This window comes from Tachypleus tridentatus, chromosome 13 (assembly GCF_004210375.1).
Source record: "Tachypleus tridentatus isolate NWPU-2018 chromosome 13, ASM421037v1, whole genome shotgun sequence".
Lineage (NCBI taxonomy): Eukaryota > Metazoa > Arthropoda > Merostomata > Xiphosura > Limulidae > Tachypleus > Tachypleus tridentatus.
In genome coordinates, this window is record NC_134837.1 from 253,524,045 (window position 1) to 253,542,799 (window position 18,755).

An 18,755-nucleotide genomic window follows, 5' to 3' on the forward strand; every position below is an offset into this window, starting at 1 on the left:
TTTGTGGTCAAGTAAGTACATGTAATTCATCATCTTGACTGGAACAACATTTTTATTTAGATTTAACCATGAAGTCATTTAAGTCTACAACTGTCCACCTTCAAGCCTACTCATAGGCCTACATCTGAGGGAATCTTCCAGACAATAACAACTATACATCTTGTGTAAGTGACAGTTATTTAACCAGAGTCAAAACTAAAATGAACAAGTTAGTACTGACATCTTTCTGCAGGTGTTAACACATGATCTCATGCAACCAACATCATATTTTTTAGCTAAATGTTATATCATATAAAAATGTATTTGTGGTCCAAAGTTGATGCTTATATCTTGCATCATTATGATCTCTTATGTATTTCTGTTCGCTGCTGTCCTTTCAGTAAACAGTGAAAATCCTCAATTTGTCTGAAATGTTTGTAATTCAATTTTCAAGACAGTGACTATAAGAATGTTGATTCAATCACCACTTACCTACTCTTTCATATGTTTGGCTGGGTTTGGAATTTTAGATCATCATATGATTAATGCTTTTTAAGAAGGTTCAAGATCACAAACTCTATATTTTAGGCTTAATGAAATTTCTTATCCAAAATTTATTTACAGTATATATGCACACTATAACAACATTTATTAAACATAATTTCTATGTACTTTGTGATACAAAGAAAACAGAAAAGATTTAATAAGAGCAGACTTGTGTCATAACAATGAACAGTTAAATTTATTGAAATATGAACTCGCACATACTGTTGTAAACATTTTATGGTTACATAACAGAAGAGATTTTAGTATCAGTCAAAGCACAGACTCTTCTCTCCTCAGTTATGGAGTCTTGTCACAGTACATTTGTCAGTGCATTATGAAGGTCATGTGCTGCCATCCCACACAGAAGAAACCAGTAGGCAGTAGCCAATTACGAATTTTATGCCAGGTGTCCAGGCTTTAAAGAACGTTTAATCAAACATTTAGGACTAATTTTAAATTATTATAGGTTAAATTTAGGACGTTTTGGGACATTTAAGATTTTCTAAGAGTATTCTTTTCAAAAGAACCAAATTAGAAATGTACCATGTTTTAAAAAATAGCACTAAATAAACTCACAGACATGACTGAATTTATTTCTCAAACATTTTTCCTCTGAATCCTAATCTTCAGCATTGGTTACTATTGCATACTTCATACTTGAAAAACATTACAAGAAAGAACTTATTAGAACCATTTTTTTTATTACACTTTAATGAATGAAAACTATATATGTCGAAATGCATACTGCTTCTATCTTAATAATTAAAAACTTTGTATATTACAAAAGTTAAAAAATATAACTTGAAAAGGAAACACCCAACTAGTCATTTGTACAAAGCAAATGGCTTCAGAAGAATCTATTTGTTTACTGTACATAAACTGTTATTCAAGTAGAACAGCTATCACCTTATTTCAAAACATTCCAGGTTATATTGCTGTAAATCTTATGCACCATAGCTTTATTAAGTATAGTAAATTGATAAATTCACCATTGCATTTTGATAAATAAAGTGTTAAAATCCAATTTTGATTTGAAGTCAAGAAATGTGAAAACTAGGGAAATATTTTGTCTAGCAAACTTAAAAAAGGGCAACCAATTGAACTCCCTTCAAAATAAAATATGAACTGAAATAATAACACAGACAATAACAAGAACTGTGAAAAGTTGAATGTCTAACTGCATGTTAACATTTTCTATTATTGTGTTTGCTACCGAGATAAGTTCCCAAGAAACACCTTTTTTTTTTTATCCAACTTGTCTTTTAGTCTTTCATCATCTTCTTTAGACAACTATCCTGTAGACTATTGTTCCTTTGCCAATTATCTATCCTCTTTTGCCACAGATTTTTCATTGTCTCCCAATTTCTTTTGTCTATCTTTCTGCTACCTTCTTGAAGATCCATTTGCTCATAGTCTGTCCCTTGTTTAACTTTCTGAGTTCTGATCTTTTCAAATTCTTTTTGTTCATAATTAAACTTTTGTTTATACACAAACATGTCTTCAAACATTTGTTAGAGACATTTCTGAAACTTTAGCTCTCACAAGTTTTACTACACTTTACAGTCTTGTAAATTTGTTGACAGAAATATCTGATCTAAGTGTACTTTCATTCATAAGCATTTTTTTTTGTTTGAAACAAGTTTCTTTCAACTTCAACATGGCCTTGGGCAAAATATGATGTCTTCACAAGCTTGGCCCAAATGTTATATTTCTTATATCCAAAACAATTTTGCTTTGTAAAACTTAATACCATTAGTGATCCACTTTCTGGTTTTCTTTTCAAGCATTAAGAAACACCTTCTAAGTGTTATATTTTTCCCACTCTTCTACCAACTGTGCATTTTTGTATTCCTAAACTACCTGCAGTACATTTGATGAAATGTTCCTGTTTATTCTAATACCATTCTATGTTCAATGGCAAAAGTCTGGCACATTTTTCAACATATCATTAAGAGGCACTTTCTTCTGGAGATACATGGACAGTCTGAAAAAATTTTCAACAACGAAAGATTTTGAAGTTCAAATTTCTTTTGGAACAATGACTGAGTAGATTCCTCAATTTATATGGTAACTAACTGATTGTCTGCTTTTCAACATCAAGCACTGATATCATACAGGTTTTCAAAATTCTGTACATGAAACACTTGAACACACCTGACATTTCTAAATACAAAGTACTCTTGCTGAAATATTTTCATAAATCTTTCAAAGAGAAAGAGAATTCAAACTCAGAAGAAAATTAATCTATACCAGTGTTAATAGTGTCTTCATCAGTTAACTTATACAAAGATACTGTTCATTTTTGCTAATAAATTTGGTCGTTTCATTGCCCTGAGATTTAATTGGCAGGACTGTCAATAAATATTCAAGTATACATTCCAAGTTATTTATACAGTTATCAAGTTGAATTTCCTCTTTTGCAAAGTGATGACTTAAAGAAGTAGTTAAGATAAATCTCTAATTGCACTCCATTTTCATCATTCACTTTTGGACCCATACAAAACAAAAAGAATGGCATTAAATCTGGAATGCCTGATGATTTTATTTCCTCACTGGCCTAGTTCCCAAATGTCTTAATTTACATTAGGATAAACTGTTCCCAGGTTAACCAATTTAATATGTGGAATCTGGAAAATACTGGTTTGTAATGTGTCTGTAATTCCCTTCTAAACATCTACACCCTTTGCAAGACCAAACATCAGTGCCTCAAGGATTGAGTAAGTACATCCCATCTCTAATTTGATGAGAAATTCATATCCAGTATAAGATATATTGTTTCTACACACCTTAAAGACCTCTACAGAAACATTTTCAGGAACAAATATACAATGGCATTATATGAAAAGCAGATACACAAAAGCTTCAAACAACTTTCACATTTGTCTGTGTGATGTAATTTTGGATACTTAGTTCTACCCATCTTAAAGTTCTCTGTGGAAACATTTTTTGGAACAGCTATGCAATGCCGTTAAACAAAGAGTAGGAATAAATGCTGTAAGCAACTTTCATGTTTCAAAGAACATTTGTTTGTGCCACAAACTTTTTGATATTTTGATCAACATCTAGAGAACATGCCTTATTGTTTTATTCTCCTTCTGACATAGCTATTGTGATTTGTATCTCACTAACATTAGTATGCCCACTACTGGAAATACAAGATAGTTTTCACAATGAAATGTGCCAAAGTTTGGCATTTGAATCTTTTAATGTGCATAATAACATATTTAAATATCTTTTACAACAAGATATGATTTTTTTTAGGAATATGAAAATCTTTTAACTGAAGACGTGTATTCTCAACTTTAAAACTCTGTGAACCATTTTGTTTTATCCAACTAGCATTAAACTTTATTTGTCAATGTGGGATTTTGCATGAATACATTCCAACATCCAAACTGTAACTAATCTCATGAACAGTACCTTACTTTAACATACAGTTAAGTATCTCTATTCTCTCAGTAAGCAGCACATTAAAATCTTAGTCATAGACGAGACTGTTTTTAAGAGATTTTACTATTAAACTAGTGAGGCAAAATGTTACAACTTTGTTACTTACATCTAAGCACGAGTTAATGAAACACCACTATGTTACCTCAGTTATTCTTCGCTGTGAATACAACAGAAACATTTCTATTTAATTATTACTTACCACATTTAAAGAGTAAACGTGTAACTACTGAAGCATGCCAATCACCAAAGCAAAAATGAGAATTATTTGGAATTATTGGCTGGAAACAGATATCTGCTAGAAGACATTGATTTTATAGATATTTAAAGAGAAACATGTCATGGACAATCTTTGATTTGCTTTATGCAGTTCAGTTTTTTGGTAAGAGACATGCAAAACTTAGGAATTGTTAAAAAATACTAATTTATTTTTTTTAGAAAACTACCTTTTTGTTACCACCTTCAGAGATTTTGGCAAATTCCTAAATAAATATGGGAATTTTAGGAACACTTGAAAGTCTGTAGTACAGATAAAGAAGGTTTACTATTTTAATATAAAGTGGAAATAAGGACTGTTGAATGATGTCTAATGCTATAGAATTAGAGGAAATGAGTGCAAACCTAGTCAAGTATTAATCTTGTATACAGCTACACAAGTAAATTGGAGTTAATCATAAATTGGAGTTAAAGTATTAATATTTTTCTTTGTTTCTTATATAAGTTCTAATCAATTTTGAATTATTTTGGGAATACAGTGATTAAAACTCTCATAAGAAATGAAGAAAAATATTAATACTTTTATTACACACATTGAGGACAAAAACTGTAAAGGCTTAGTTAAGTTGGACACTTCTTACCTTCTTAATGTTCAATAGTTTCTTTTAAGGTGCTAAACAGTAATTGAGCCTAATGCTTTTGTTCAATTTTACCATCTTCCCAGACATTAGTGTTTTAACAGTTAACAAACAATCCTACTTATTTACTACCTAATGTATTTACTTAACTCTATACTAAGAGAGCAAACAAATTTAAGCCTATTTTAGTGTAAAAATAAGACATTCTAAGTAAACTCATCCAAGTTAATTATTATACCCTCAAGTTGATTCAAAATTAAATAAAAAATAAAATTGTGAATGCTTAGCTTTCAACTGTCTTTATTCTTGAATGCACTCTAATATTTGATAAAGATAATTATTGTTTAACACATCAAAATCATTTCTATGACAACGGTCTTGCAATAAGAAATCAGACTAAAATGGAATCATTTCCATTTGAAACAATGTGAACTAAATAACAAACCTGCAGAAAAAAACACAATATTTTTTACAAATACACCAGGAACATTTATATAACATTAAAAGGTTTATCTTGTATTAAGCCTATTTCAGACTTTTGTGTTTAGTCAGTTCTATAGTTAATCCACCCTGAAAATGTTCCTCACATAATCTACTATCTTTTGTATCAAACACATAGTTAAGAATCTGGTCAACAATAAGTTTCATGGGAGAACTGTCCATTTCTTTTAACATTATTTGCTTTAGCAATTTCCAACTATTTGTTTATAATATGTCTCTCAAAAGAAGAAAGAAAGAAGAAATCAAAATTAAATTTATGTATCTTTAGTTTTTCACACACTTGGCTTGCGGTAAAGTATGAAATTTTTTGTATACAATGTTAAACTAAATATTATCTAACACGGTATCATATTTCCAGGTCTTTTTTGAAGTTACTTAACTCATAATTTTTAATACCCTACAAATTTTTATGCCTAAACTATTTTGTGACCATTTTTTTTCTATACCTTTTCTTGATTTCCTTCAAACAACTGCAAAAAACTGGCCTGTGTCCCAGTGGTTCCTTTGACACCTCTAAATTTCAGATTATTTCTAGCTCTTTCCAAGTTTCTCAAATCAGTTAGCAGGTCTGCAACCCACAGGCATGCTCGTTTTCCAACTGTAGTTAGCTGTGCTGGTCTTTGGAGATAATAATAACTTAGAAAAATGGAATGAATTTACACTTACGCAAGAACACAAGGTTTCTAACTATGGCTAATAGAAGGGACAAAAAATATTAGTGTATTTAAACAGATGAGTGTTAGGCTTAAGAAAGTGTTGTTAATTTGGGGAATTATTGGATAATTTCTTGAAATGCAAGATTGCAATTTCATTCTTTTTGAATTGCATGCATTTACATACATAACAATCATTGTAAAAGGCTGTTAAACTATAACCCTTTTTTTTTTATAGTAACAGATCGTTAAGCTTAAATTTTCAGATTTACATTCTGTGCATTCTAACCACTTGGTTAGGCCTAGTCCTGAATAAAAAATTATGAACTATATATACACACACACACAACAGTTGGATGAAATTGATCTTCTGTATTTTAAGCCTTTTTTTCTTATCTCATTACTGAAAAATACTAACAATATTAAACATTTTAAACCATTTTAAAACTTGGAATGATACTATTATAAGTAAAAGGCCAACAATTGAAGGATAATGCAATATGGCTGTGCCATACAATATCAACACAGCCAATTCTGACACGATGAAAATAAAAATACTTTCTATATCACTGCTTGGGACTTGCAAGAAGGTTTCTTTGTACCAAGTCCTAGGGAAATTAGTCAAAATAAGGTAAATGTCACAAAAAATCCTAAAATTATACTTCCTGTGACATCTAAATCTCACTATAATTATTTAAAATGGATAAGTGCACAATTTTCATTCATAAGGTTGGATGTAAATTTGTCAAAATACAGCCAAGTAATTAATCAAACACCCATAAAATTATACTTTTTTTGTGAGCTATGACTCCCATAAAAAGGCTAAAAATGGACAAATCTAATTTTTCCCAGGTCAATGTGTTGAGCACATGAATACATACAAACACACACATATATATAAATTTTAATTGCTGTATAGATGACTATACAAGAGCCCAAAATATATACTTTAGGGTTTTGACTTTGAACTTGTAAAATCCTTAAAAATGTCCAAGTACACCATTTTCATCCATCAATGAGGAACCTCTAGAAAAGTATCTTTATACAATATCCCATGTAAGATTGTCAAAATACACCAAGTAATCAACCAAAAACCCCTAAAATTATACTTTTTTATGAGCTGTGGCCCCCATAAAATATAATTTTTATTTTCATTGCTGTATAGATGACAACATTGGAGCCAAAAATGTACATTATAGGCTTTTTTCTGTACCATTAAAACAATTTATGATAAAATGGATGAAATATACATGGACTTCAGAGTTAGCCCTGAAAACTTCACAAACAAGATGAGAAATACTTACTGCATGTGGGTGAAACCCAGAGTTGGAAGAAAACGATAGGTTTCTGCAAATTTCCCAAGATGATGAATACATCGAGCTAGCTAATAAAATATAAAAGAAAATAAAGATATATTATAAAAGTGCAATGCACAATACACTAGATAAAATAATATGCCACCAATAAACAGAACAACATACAGCCCAAAATCTACTTGTAACATCAGTGAAGGAATTTATTCTACTAGATAAAACAGATCTCCACATGAGGGGTCAGTTCCTTTTAGCACAATTCCTAAGACTGTCAAACTGTGCTCCATCCATATTTCTAAATTTAGGTCTTGATTTCAAGGTTCTTAGAGGTGAAGTTTTCAAATTTATGCTAAAATGACAATGAATGTTGCCAATAATGTAGGTTTATGGTGTGGCTGCCAAATTCATGTAGGATTTCTGAAAAATATATACCATGAATGCATGACCAACTACAATTCTCACATATGAGCTTAGGAACAAACAAGACAATAAAAAAAATTTTGTACACAGATTACTGATGCATTCCAACCAGGATTGTAAGTGGTATGATTTGAGTGGTGTGTGGTAAAAACCAGTGTAGCCTATAGCTGCATTTGGCCATGCAAAAAGAAAAACAACTTCATGTTTATGATTATAAGGTGTCATAACCTGAATTACTTTGAAAATCTGTAAATTCCTAAAGAAAATGTGATAATGATAAAATACTGCAGCCACTAGGCAAATATGTGTTACAAGGTGAAAGATAAGTCTGAAGAATAAAGGCCTAATCGACTTTTGCTCTAGGCTGAGTTTTATTTTTCTCATTAGTCTATCTTTAACAGCAGCTAACTGATATAAAATAATCACAATAAAATTTAAAAAAAGATTTTATGCAAAAAACATTCATATATTTTCATATTTTAATTTACTTAAAAGTCTGAACACACTTTTATGCACCAAAGAAACTTTTTTTAATGAAGAAAAAAAAGGCTACATATGGTAGCCACTGTAGATTGATGTGCTAATTATAAAATTAATGTGGGGAGAGTCTTTTATTCAGTTTCACGTGTAGATTGTTTCTATGGACTTTCTTAACATGAATGTTAGTTGCTTTGTAACTTTTCTGGAATAGTGTTTCTAACAAGCTAATTACAAAGTAAATTGTATTGTGATATTGAAAAAGAAATATTTAGTCTTAAATTGGATGTCCAATCAGTGACAAGAAGTTCTGAGCACCAGTAATCATTCTGTACTTTAGTACTGGGTGGCTCCATTCACCCCAGCTACAACCTTGACTCTAACTCAAATGGTCCATTCACAGTTCTGGCTGGTCTATTGCTAACTCAAGTATGAGAGAAAAAGTAACAAACTGACTAAAAGCAACAGTGTCATGTGAAGTGTAAGAACTCCACATATATATCCAATTTTATATGTATCATTGTGTATGGGTTTATGAAACCATGCACTAATGAGTGGTGTTGTATGTATATAGGACAACTGTGACACACCGTAGTTGAACAGTTCATTATTTAATAAAATGCAACACCGGCTGAGCTTTTATTCTTGAAAATGAAATTCGAGAGCAAAAGTTTAAGGAAATTAAAGTGTTTGAAAGGTTCAGTTTTCTTCCTTTAAATGCTACCAGTGCAAGTTTTGTTTTCTATTAATTTGTTTTCCTTCTAACAAACATTAGGCATGCTTATATGCAAACACATGCATGAACAAAAATTGTGATGAAGCAGACAAAATGAAATTTTATATCTAAGAGTAGAATAATTATTGTTGATTATTAACCGAGTAACACGATCAGCTGGAATACTTTAACAAAACTTTCTACTGAAAGAAATTTTGTAAAAGGAAAAATAATCTTTAAAAAACAAAAACAATTCTAAACATTATCAAATACAGAAAAAAATGGATATTCAATAAATAAATTGCAACATACAGGCTAAAAAGTAGTCAAAATGGATGAGAGTTTTTCTATGGCCTAATAATGTAGTTTGTGTTTTTAGTATAATTGATTTAAGGTGCAAGTAAATTAGAGAAGAAAAATTAGATATCATAGAAAATGGTAGATCTTAGAATGTTGTTATACCATGTTAAAATGTTTAGTAAGTATGCTGCATTTCCAAGCAAATTTTCTTTTAAATTAAGCCTTCCTCAAAGGTAAGTTGCTCAATGAATAATAAAAAATTATTAATTATTCTATGTTCATTAAATTGAACATAGAAAAATAGTTGTTAACACAAAGAATGCACTTCTAACAAGAACTATAAACATTTGGCAACAAACGTTAATCCAAGAGAAAATTATCACAGACAAGAAAAATATAATTACTTCTGCAAATTCGTAAGTTTACACATGGTTTAGTTAAAGTTTATTTTCTTTTAAAATTTCACTCCAGACATGTGAACTAATGTTTAAAAAAACCGGAAACATTATTTTTTAGTTTTAAATATTAGAAGAAATGAAATTTATCAAAATCAAGTCATTAATTACTTTACATTTAAAACAACAAAAGAACTAAAATAACATTGTATGTTGATAATTTTGCATTTTATTTAATCATTACAAGTCTGATTTCTTATTCTCTTGTAAACAGCTTCAAATTGGTGATCTGAGTAATACTGCCACAGACTGCATATTCTTGGTATCCCACCCTTACTATGGATAGATCAAAGTGCACGTCCCAACTTTTAGAGAATTACATACAAAATTTAATTAAACTACTTTATGATCATTATATTCAAATAAACTTGGTATCAAAATGCAGTTACATGGGCAGATGCAAGGGAGAGGCAAAGGGAGTACTTATGATAGTTCCATGGAATTGTATACTATTTGCATATTAATGCATATCTACTCAAAAAGTCTGTTAACATTTTACATAAAATCTGTATTTGCAAATATTTTGTTACTACAGATCTAATACTGGCCTATAGTCTAACTGCTTAGCTACTCTTATACTTGATTTCCTGACCTTTTTTCAATAAATTACAACCAAAGGAAACTAAAGGTCATGGTTTCTCTAGATGTAAATACTAAAATTATTTAATAGGAAAATTATTTCTATTTTTTTTATTTGTATTAGGGCTCAAAGAATATAGAAGTAATAAAAATTGAATTTAAATGCTTGTCTTTAAATGCAAAATGTGCAGATAGCCCTCGTGTAGCTTTACGTGAAATTCAAAACATTAAACTCAAAATATTCAGTGATTAATCATGGCTGTTATAGTGAACATTTTGATTAAAAAGTTTATAAATAACTAATAAAATTAAGTCTTATGAAAACATAAAATGAAAGAAACAATAAACTCTTACCTTTGACAGAAGGATGTTAAAACCATCTCGTAACATTATGAGATCCTGTAAAAAAATTCAATAAGACATTAACAAAAAACTTAATTTCTTTCAAATGTTAAAGGTTACAGTTTCTGTCAGTAAACTGTACCATTCATTTAATTGTTTCATTACCATGGGCACACACATCTCTCTCTAGATCACTGCCATGGGAGTTTTGGATTTTGTACAACCAAGAAGAAAGGTTATTTTATTCAAAATTCCCAAAGTTTATGAGTATTAAACTTCTTATAAATAATGAAAAATTAAAATGTCTGCTTCTTGTTTTTTAATTTTGTGTGTGTGTGTGTAAAATAAACTTGGCACTTGAAGAGTTTTTTTTTATAAACATGGCAGTGAAAAAGTTAACACGATGTTAGGAATCAATTATATACAAGTTTTGAAATTCATAAAAAACACAGCAGTAGTTATAAGAAATGAATAAAGAATTGATGTTAAAAACAAACAATCAAACACATTCAAAGTAGCTTTTGTTAACGGATTACTCTCAATACTGAAGAAAATAGCAATCTGCTTTAAAGTCAACCAACTTTCAACACTAGATCATAACAAAGCCAAATTACTCAAACACTGAACCATATCCAGTTAAGCTATGGATAAATCATTTTAATGCAAAAAAAAATTTTTAAAAATATATTTTTAATTGAAATAAAATCATATTATTTATTCAAATGAACTGATAAAAGTGAGATAATTATTAAATATTTAGCTTGAATTATTAACAAATTGAAGTATAAATAATTTCAAAAATTGAAAGAGAAAAACAGAAAAAGTCATAACACAAACTTGCTTTGCTGACAGAATAGAAATCTTCAAATCTGTTAGAATGTTATGATCTGTAATGTATTGGGCTTTTCAGGTGTCACTGACTTTTCTAGTAATTTCCTAATAGTAAAAGACAGATATACCAAAAAAGAAAGTTCATTGTAATTTGTGTTTCTGTGCCTTCCCTTTCTAGATGTAATTTTGTGTGTTTAACATGTTATGGATACATGATGTTTTCTGTCACACCAGAATGTATGTCCACAACTGGGGGCAGAAGCACCCCTCACCTTACATATGCACTGAGGAAAATGAAAAACAGCAAATAAAGGCTCATTCTGCTTTATCAGACAAGTTTTCCACTATCTGAATAAACTGAATGAAACATATGTTCATTAAGTAGCAAAATGGTAATGTATGCAAAAAGGTTCCAATTTTAAGTCCATTTAAAATTAACAAATATCCCTTAGTATCTGCAATTATAACATTTAAGATATTGTAACTGATTTGTCAAATTTCTTTCTTTGTGATTGGCTGAGATTACACAAAGTTCCTCATATTTTTCAAAACTATTTTTTCATATAAACTACATGTAGACGTTTTCTCCCTTTTGCTCAGTTTGAGGTGTTTCAGGTTCTTAAACGTATAGACATGAAGATTATAGAAATTTGCTGTCCACACACTTAATCATTAAACAAGAGAAAAACAAAAACTATCAAGTTAAAAATTTGTTATGGGAAGGTTTCACAAAAAGAAACAGAGAAATACTTTTTGTTTTGAGTTGAAAAGCAGGAAGCTTTCTCAAGCTATTCCTTTTTATAGTGTTTAACATATATCTCTGTATTTAATTTAAGTGTTGAAGATTAAAATAAATATGAAATTCAGCAAGTTATTCTTGGGGAACAACAAACAGAGAAATCAAGTTGATTTAACATTTATGGTTAACAAAAAAACAGATAAACACATTGTCAAGTAATTTATGTCAAAGGAAAATTAGGAAACTGTACAACGTGAAAATGATGCAGTCACATGTATGATTCACAAGTTTGGTTAAAAGTTTCAATGATGTTGTGTCCCATACAAAGCAAACCACGTTTCAAGAACAATAATTAATAGAAATTTTACTTTTCATATCTCATTCTGTTCAAACTGATGCTTTCTAATGAACCATTCACCCAGTAAATTATTCACACCTTAATATTCTGCATAATTTTTACTTTTTCATAACACAATTACTTCCTTTTCAAATTAAAAGCATCTCAACTTACAGTATTATCACCAACGTAACAAGATGTTGCTCCCAAATGAATTATTGGAGCAGCTTTGGGACAACATGCAGCAAACGTGTGAACATGAGCCATGACGTCATGACGTGTTGCCTTTTCCTCTTTTGCTGCCATATCAAAGTCAATATTGTCAATGTTAGCTTTCATTTCCTCAATCTGTTCATCAGAGATGTTAAGGCCAAGAGCCTGCAAAAGTGAAACAATATATTGCAAATAATATTTTCACATAAAATAATCCATATTGTTAATTCAGCCTGAGTATAAGTAATGCACACATTTATGTCACAAAGCAAAGTGGAAATGTTTTGTAGCTGTTAAGTAAAGCCCATCTACAAAGTATTTCAAAGATTTATTGTTCTCGATTCATAACCAAATATTATAAAAAACACTTCAAGTAAACAGTGATAGGTGGGAAGTTGTTAATATTATTTGGGAAGATTTATTGCTCAATATCCAATATTATATCAGTATCAGATAGCTAAACAGTTAACAATGGAATAAAATATGCCTTCTGTGTGAAATAAATTAATGTTCCAGCTTTTTGTTCTTGTGATGGTGTAAACACACTTCTAGTAACCCTTCTCTAAACTTTTTCAACAATTCAATGTCTTTCCTAAGATAAGAGGCCCAAGAATGAACACAATGTTCCAAATATGGCCTAACCAGACATGTACATTGAAATTGTAACCTCTTTAGAATTATATTCTATATTTTTGTAGATACAATCTAAACTCACATTTGCCCTACAACTAGCAACAACACACTGCTTGGATGGCTTTACAGATTGATCGACTACTACATTATGATTCCTTTCTTTCATTATACTGTTATGGTTATTGCCATCAAAGTCATAATTTAAACTGTGATAACATACATGAATTATATTGCATTTATTACAATTAAAACCCACCTACCATTTATTTGCCCAACTCACTAAATGATCTGTATCACTTTGTAAATCAGGAAAATCCTGTTCACAGGTAGTAACACCTAAGACCTTAATATTATCTGCAACTTTAAGTAACTTATTGACCATTTCTTCATCTATGTCATTAATGTAAATCAAAAAGAATAAAGGTCTTAAGACTGAGCCCTGAAATATCCCATTTGTGACAAACTAATTCAGTTTGGCTGAACTCTATTTGTAAAAACCATTTGCTTTTTTTTTATCATCACGATTTAAGTTCATACACATAGATTTAAAATCTAAGTTATTCAAATGTGTGTTAACAAAATAACTTGAAAGTTCATAACAAATAAAAATGTGATTTTTAAAAAATAAAATTTTCCTTAAAAGTATGGTACAATCAATAATTCCTTCATTAAAGTGTCTTAGAGTTTCAAAGTAAACCTCCATGTTAAACTTAACATTATTTTCTTTGGTAAAACCATTAAAATTGTTTTGCTGTTACAAAGTATATTCTATTACCATGTACAAACCTAAGCAGTATTAATTAACCTGTATGGGGTATGGGAAAGACATCTTCATTAGACACCTAAATAGAAAACTTCTTAACTGTTAATTTGCACCTACACTTCATCATGGAGATTATCTCTTGGAGTAAATTAAACTTATGACACCTCCCAAAAATTGAACCAGTAATTCCTATTTTTATGAACCTAACTAAAACTGGTAAAAAAAAAAACCTACTATATATTTTTTCAATGATTATAACATAATTAAAATCTCATCATAATGTACTTTTTAATTATATTTTAATTACAGGTTAAAGAAAAATTAGTCCATAATGGCTTTTAAGTAACTCACTCACACTGAGTTTCATTAAAGCTAACAGAATCCTGTCAGTCTTGATGGCTGATGTTGTGTCCAGTGTTTTACATAACACAGACATTGCGACAGCTTGATGGTATATTAATCCTAGCATTTAACTAAAAACATACCACATGTATTACACAAGTACTATATTCCATTAATTATTCTATCATTATTTTTAAGCACTTGATTTATGTGAGAAGAATGAAAGCCACCTGCTTGATACCCAACTTCCAGTAGCTAATTCTATTTTGACATTTCTATGTATAAGTATCAGAATTTCAAACCTCTTTTTTTTTAACTAATTAACATGAAAACTGCAAAAAAAAAAAAAAAAACTGAAACCTATTGAAACTTCATTCGGAAACTTTTAATTGTTCTGGAAGATTTACAAAAGTGTTATGAGAAAAATAAAGGAAAACAACCCTCTAGCACAAATCAGACATATTGAAGCCAAAGTATAAACCAACCAGTAAAATTTATGGAACTTATAATCACTAAAACAGAAGTTCTAAAACAAGGGTTCATGAAGCAGCCTAGGGTTAAAGACCTCAACATTCATAGAAAATCTTTTATAAACGTTCCTGACACTGAACAGAGCAATATTCTCCATGAAACTTTTATTTATTATATAATTATGATCAAACTAACTTCTTTATGTTTTGGATCTTTGTTTTTCTTTTGTCAAAAACAAATTGCAGCGAATTTTTAATTTAAAATTAAAAAAAAACTTGTCATTTGCAATCATTTCTTTTACTTGAAGAAAGCAAAATGCCCTTCACTTGCCATTTGATTAGTTTTTTTAATAATGGCTATAGAACTTTCATGAAACAAATCCACACGTTTAACAGCTATATAATAATTATTGTATAGAAACATATTCACTATAAATTGCCACATTAAACAAACTAGGAGAGAAAAACAATGAGTCTTAGCGCGTGTGAATCTGTTTTTGTGCAATAAACAATATTTTACTGAAGTGACATCAAACAAAATTTTGAGGTAAAATTAATCATACTACTTACTATACAGTTCCATCAATCACAACATCACTTGTATATTTCCACTGCACCACTTCAGGTACACATTCATTCGTAAATGTGGTATTTCATGTTAATCTGGAGTTGATAAATGCACGACTATAATTATTATTAGATAGGTCTAACAATCTTACTTACGCGTTCTGCTTCAGCGAGGTTTACCCACAACTTTCTCCAAGTAGAATACTTCTTCATTTCACTGAAATTGTAAGCCATTTCTTCGCTTGCATACCTTGATGAGAGAGGTGTTTTATAACGTGAATATCCCTCCATTTTCAACAGTTTGCTGTGTGGGATACCACACGCGAAACACGGCTCGTATCCGCTAAATATGGTTGATTCCTTTGATCTATAGCATACCAAGTTAGGAAATATTGTTTTATTAGAAGTAATTCTTATTATTTTTCAATTTGGTGTTATAATTCTAAATGCAGTTTTGAAAAGTATAGCTCAGAATAGTAAAACGATGTTTTAAATTAGTTTGATATGGGTTTTCAGTAAACCTGGTTTTATATTAATTTATAAAGTTTAGTCATTATAAAAACCTATGAAAGTTTATTGTTAAGCACGAAGCTACACATCGCAAGGCCCGACATGACCAGGTGGGTAAGGCACTCGACTCGAGGGTCACGGGTTTCAATTCCTACCACACCAAACATGCTCCCCCCCTTTCAGCCTGGGGATGTTATAGAGTGACGGTTAATCACTATATGTTAGTAAAAGAGTAGCCCAAGAGTTGGTGGTGGGTGGTGATGACCGCCTGTCTACTTTCTATTCTCACACTGCTAAATTAGGAACGGCTAGCACAAATAGCTCTCGTGTAGCTTTGCGCGAAATTTATTTGTTTGTTTGTTTTTTGGAATTTCGCACAAAGCTACTCGAGGGCTATCTGTGCTAGCCGTCCCTAATTTAGCAGTGTAAGACTAGAGGGAAGGCAGCTAGTCATCACCACCCACCGCCAACTCTTGGGCTACTTTTTTACCAACGAATGGTGGGATTGACCGTTACAATATAACGCCCCCACGGCTGGGAGGGCGAGCATGTTTGGCGCGACTCGGGCGCGAACCCGTGACCCTCAGATTACGAAGCGCACGCCTTAACGCGCTAGGCCATGCCAGGCCACGCGCGAAATTTAAAACAAACCAATACACATCGCGAGCGTCAATACATTACAGAACACACTAATTACATCATCATATAGAGTACCTAAAACCACTTCCTCAAATTTCATGCACAAATACTCAAATACACAAACAATACCAGATGGACTTCTACATAGTATAATAAAATATTTTGATAAAAATAGGCAAAAAAAGAGTTGTTATGCGAACTAGACAGATGTTGCATATATGATGAAAAGAGACGTAAACACCTATTCCCGTTAAAACTTGTACATCAGATCTTTAAGATAAAATAAAATTTAAAGTAATAATAATAAAATAATACTAAAATAAAACAAGCCACCTACTTTCTAGACTTATTTTTTTAAAAAAAAGATAGACCAATATAAATGGACATTGCCCTCAAAAGGACCAAATTTAAAGTTATGCTGTTACTTCAGCCACTTTTTATTTACTTTAAATATATTAATCAGTCCATTACAACTAAGTAATGGAAGGAGGAAGAGGTCTAGTGTGCCTGATCCTACTGGTTGTACAAATGTATATACCCAAACACCTAGAGAGAGAGAGAAAACGTCGATACCCAGTCAGATTTACTTCCGAATATAAACATGAGTGAATGTAAACAATAAAATCATAAGGCCAAGTAAAAGACAAAACATCTTGAGACTCCGTAATTTTCGGAAAAAAAAGAAAGAAAGAAGCTCCTCTTTTTTAAATTATATCCGTGAAAGAAAGTTAGCATCTTTGATTTCATAAATCATGCTTGCTTTTCAAAAGGTTTATGCCAAACAGAAGCTTCTTTGCATCATTTTCTTTCATCAAAACGATACAGATTTTTGATAACGAGAAACCTACTTGAAATAAAAAATGCATCTCAGAACTGTTGGTACGGGTATTAACACTTGTACTAATAAAGCAGAAAACAACGTTTCAACCTTCCTAGACAGGGGCGTAGATCCTGGGGGGATGGGGGTATACATCCCCTTCATTTTAGGTGGGGGTATGGGGCATATAATCATCCCCCCTACAGTTTGGTCTGTTGAATTGTTTTCTTGCATCACAGGCCTACAAATTGTGTGTTTATTCTTGTGATTGTCATGTTCTTTCCAATCGAATTACATAATTAGGTCTAGATGTAAGCTTTATCAGTAGCCGAAATGTACATCTTTAATACAGGCGTGCTTCTAAGCTTTTCGATCTAAGCGAGAGTTAGTAAGTATCAGTCAGTAGGCCTAAGTATACATGCAAGTATCGTGGCCACAAGATTACTCTGTGACTGCATGTTTACAGCTTTCAGGTTCACGTAATCAGAGATTACCAACTTGCAAATTGAACAGTCCACACAAGTGGTTGCAAAAATCATCTCCCCCCATCGGGTGTAAAAAATCTACGCTCCTGTTCCTAGATACATATTTTATGACAAATAAAGAAGAAGGGCAATATAAATCAGTTGTGTTATTTAACTTTTTATTCAGAAGTCTTCTTTGTTTTCTTTGTATGTTCAAAAACTATAATACAAAAAAAAACAAAGTCGCCCAAACAAAAGTGGGAGAACACCAACCATGTATTTTTTTAACTTGGCTTAATACATTAATGACATTGTATCTGGTGTATTCAGTGCAGATGAGACAATCTTCTAAATATACCCCGGCATGGCCAGGTGGTTTAGGCACTCGACTTGTAATCCGAGGGTCGCGGGTTTGAATCCCTTTCACACCAAACATGCTCACCCTTTCAGCCGTGGGGGCGTTATATTCGTTGGTAAAAGAGAAGCCCAAGAGTTGGCGGTAAGTGGTGACGACTAGCTGCCTTCCTTTTAGCCTTACACTGCTAAATTAGGGACGGCTAGCGCAGATAGCCCTTGCGTAGCTTTGCTTGAAATTTAAAACAAAACAAACCTTTATTAGAGATTATAATTACAAAGCCAAATAACATGGGAGAATTTCTTTTAGGAAATACTCTATCAGCTTTAGGTTGAAAAACAATTTTATTGTAAATTAATAAACTTGAGAAATTGATTTTCTTTGTAATAATAGCTACATTATAAATTTTCTATCACCTTTATTAACATAGGAATTTCCTTTTCAATATGTTTCTTTGCAGTTCTAACCTAAAAATATGGCCCAGAAATATGTTT

At 31.1% G+C, this 18,755-nt stretch overlaps 1 protein-coding gene across 1 annotated transcript in view; it reads right to left on the reverse strand.

Annotated features, from left to right (window-relative positions):
• The window catches only part of Adsl (adenylosuccinate lyase), a 38,705-nt gene extending 22,388 nt beyond the window's left edge, over positions 1-16,317 (reverse strand). Inside the window, exons 1-5 of the mRNA XM_076484558.1 lie at positions 15,633-16,317; positions 12,663-12,866; positions 10,594-10,638; positions 7,285-7,364; positions 5,774-5,945 (exon numbers count right to left, since the gene is read on the reverse strand). Coding sequence (XP_076340673.1) covers positions 5,774-5,945; positions 7,285-7,364; positions 10,594-10,638; positions 12,663-12,866; positions 15,633-15,767 — 636 coding nt within the window. The 5' untranslated portion in view covers positions 15,768-16,317. The remainder of the gene's footprint in view (positions 1-5,773; positions 5,946-7,284; positions 7,365-10,593; positions 10,639-12,662; positions 12,867-15,632) is intronic.
• Between the last annotated feature and the right edge of the window lie 2,438 nt (positions 16,318-18,755).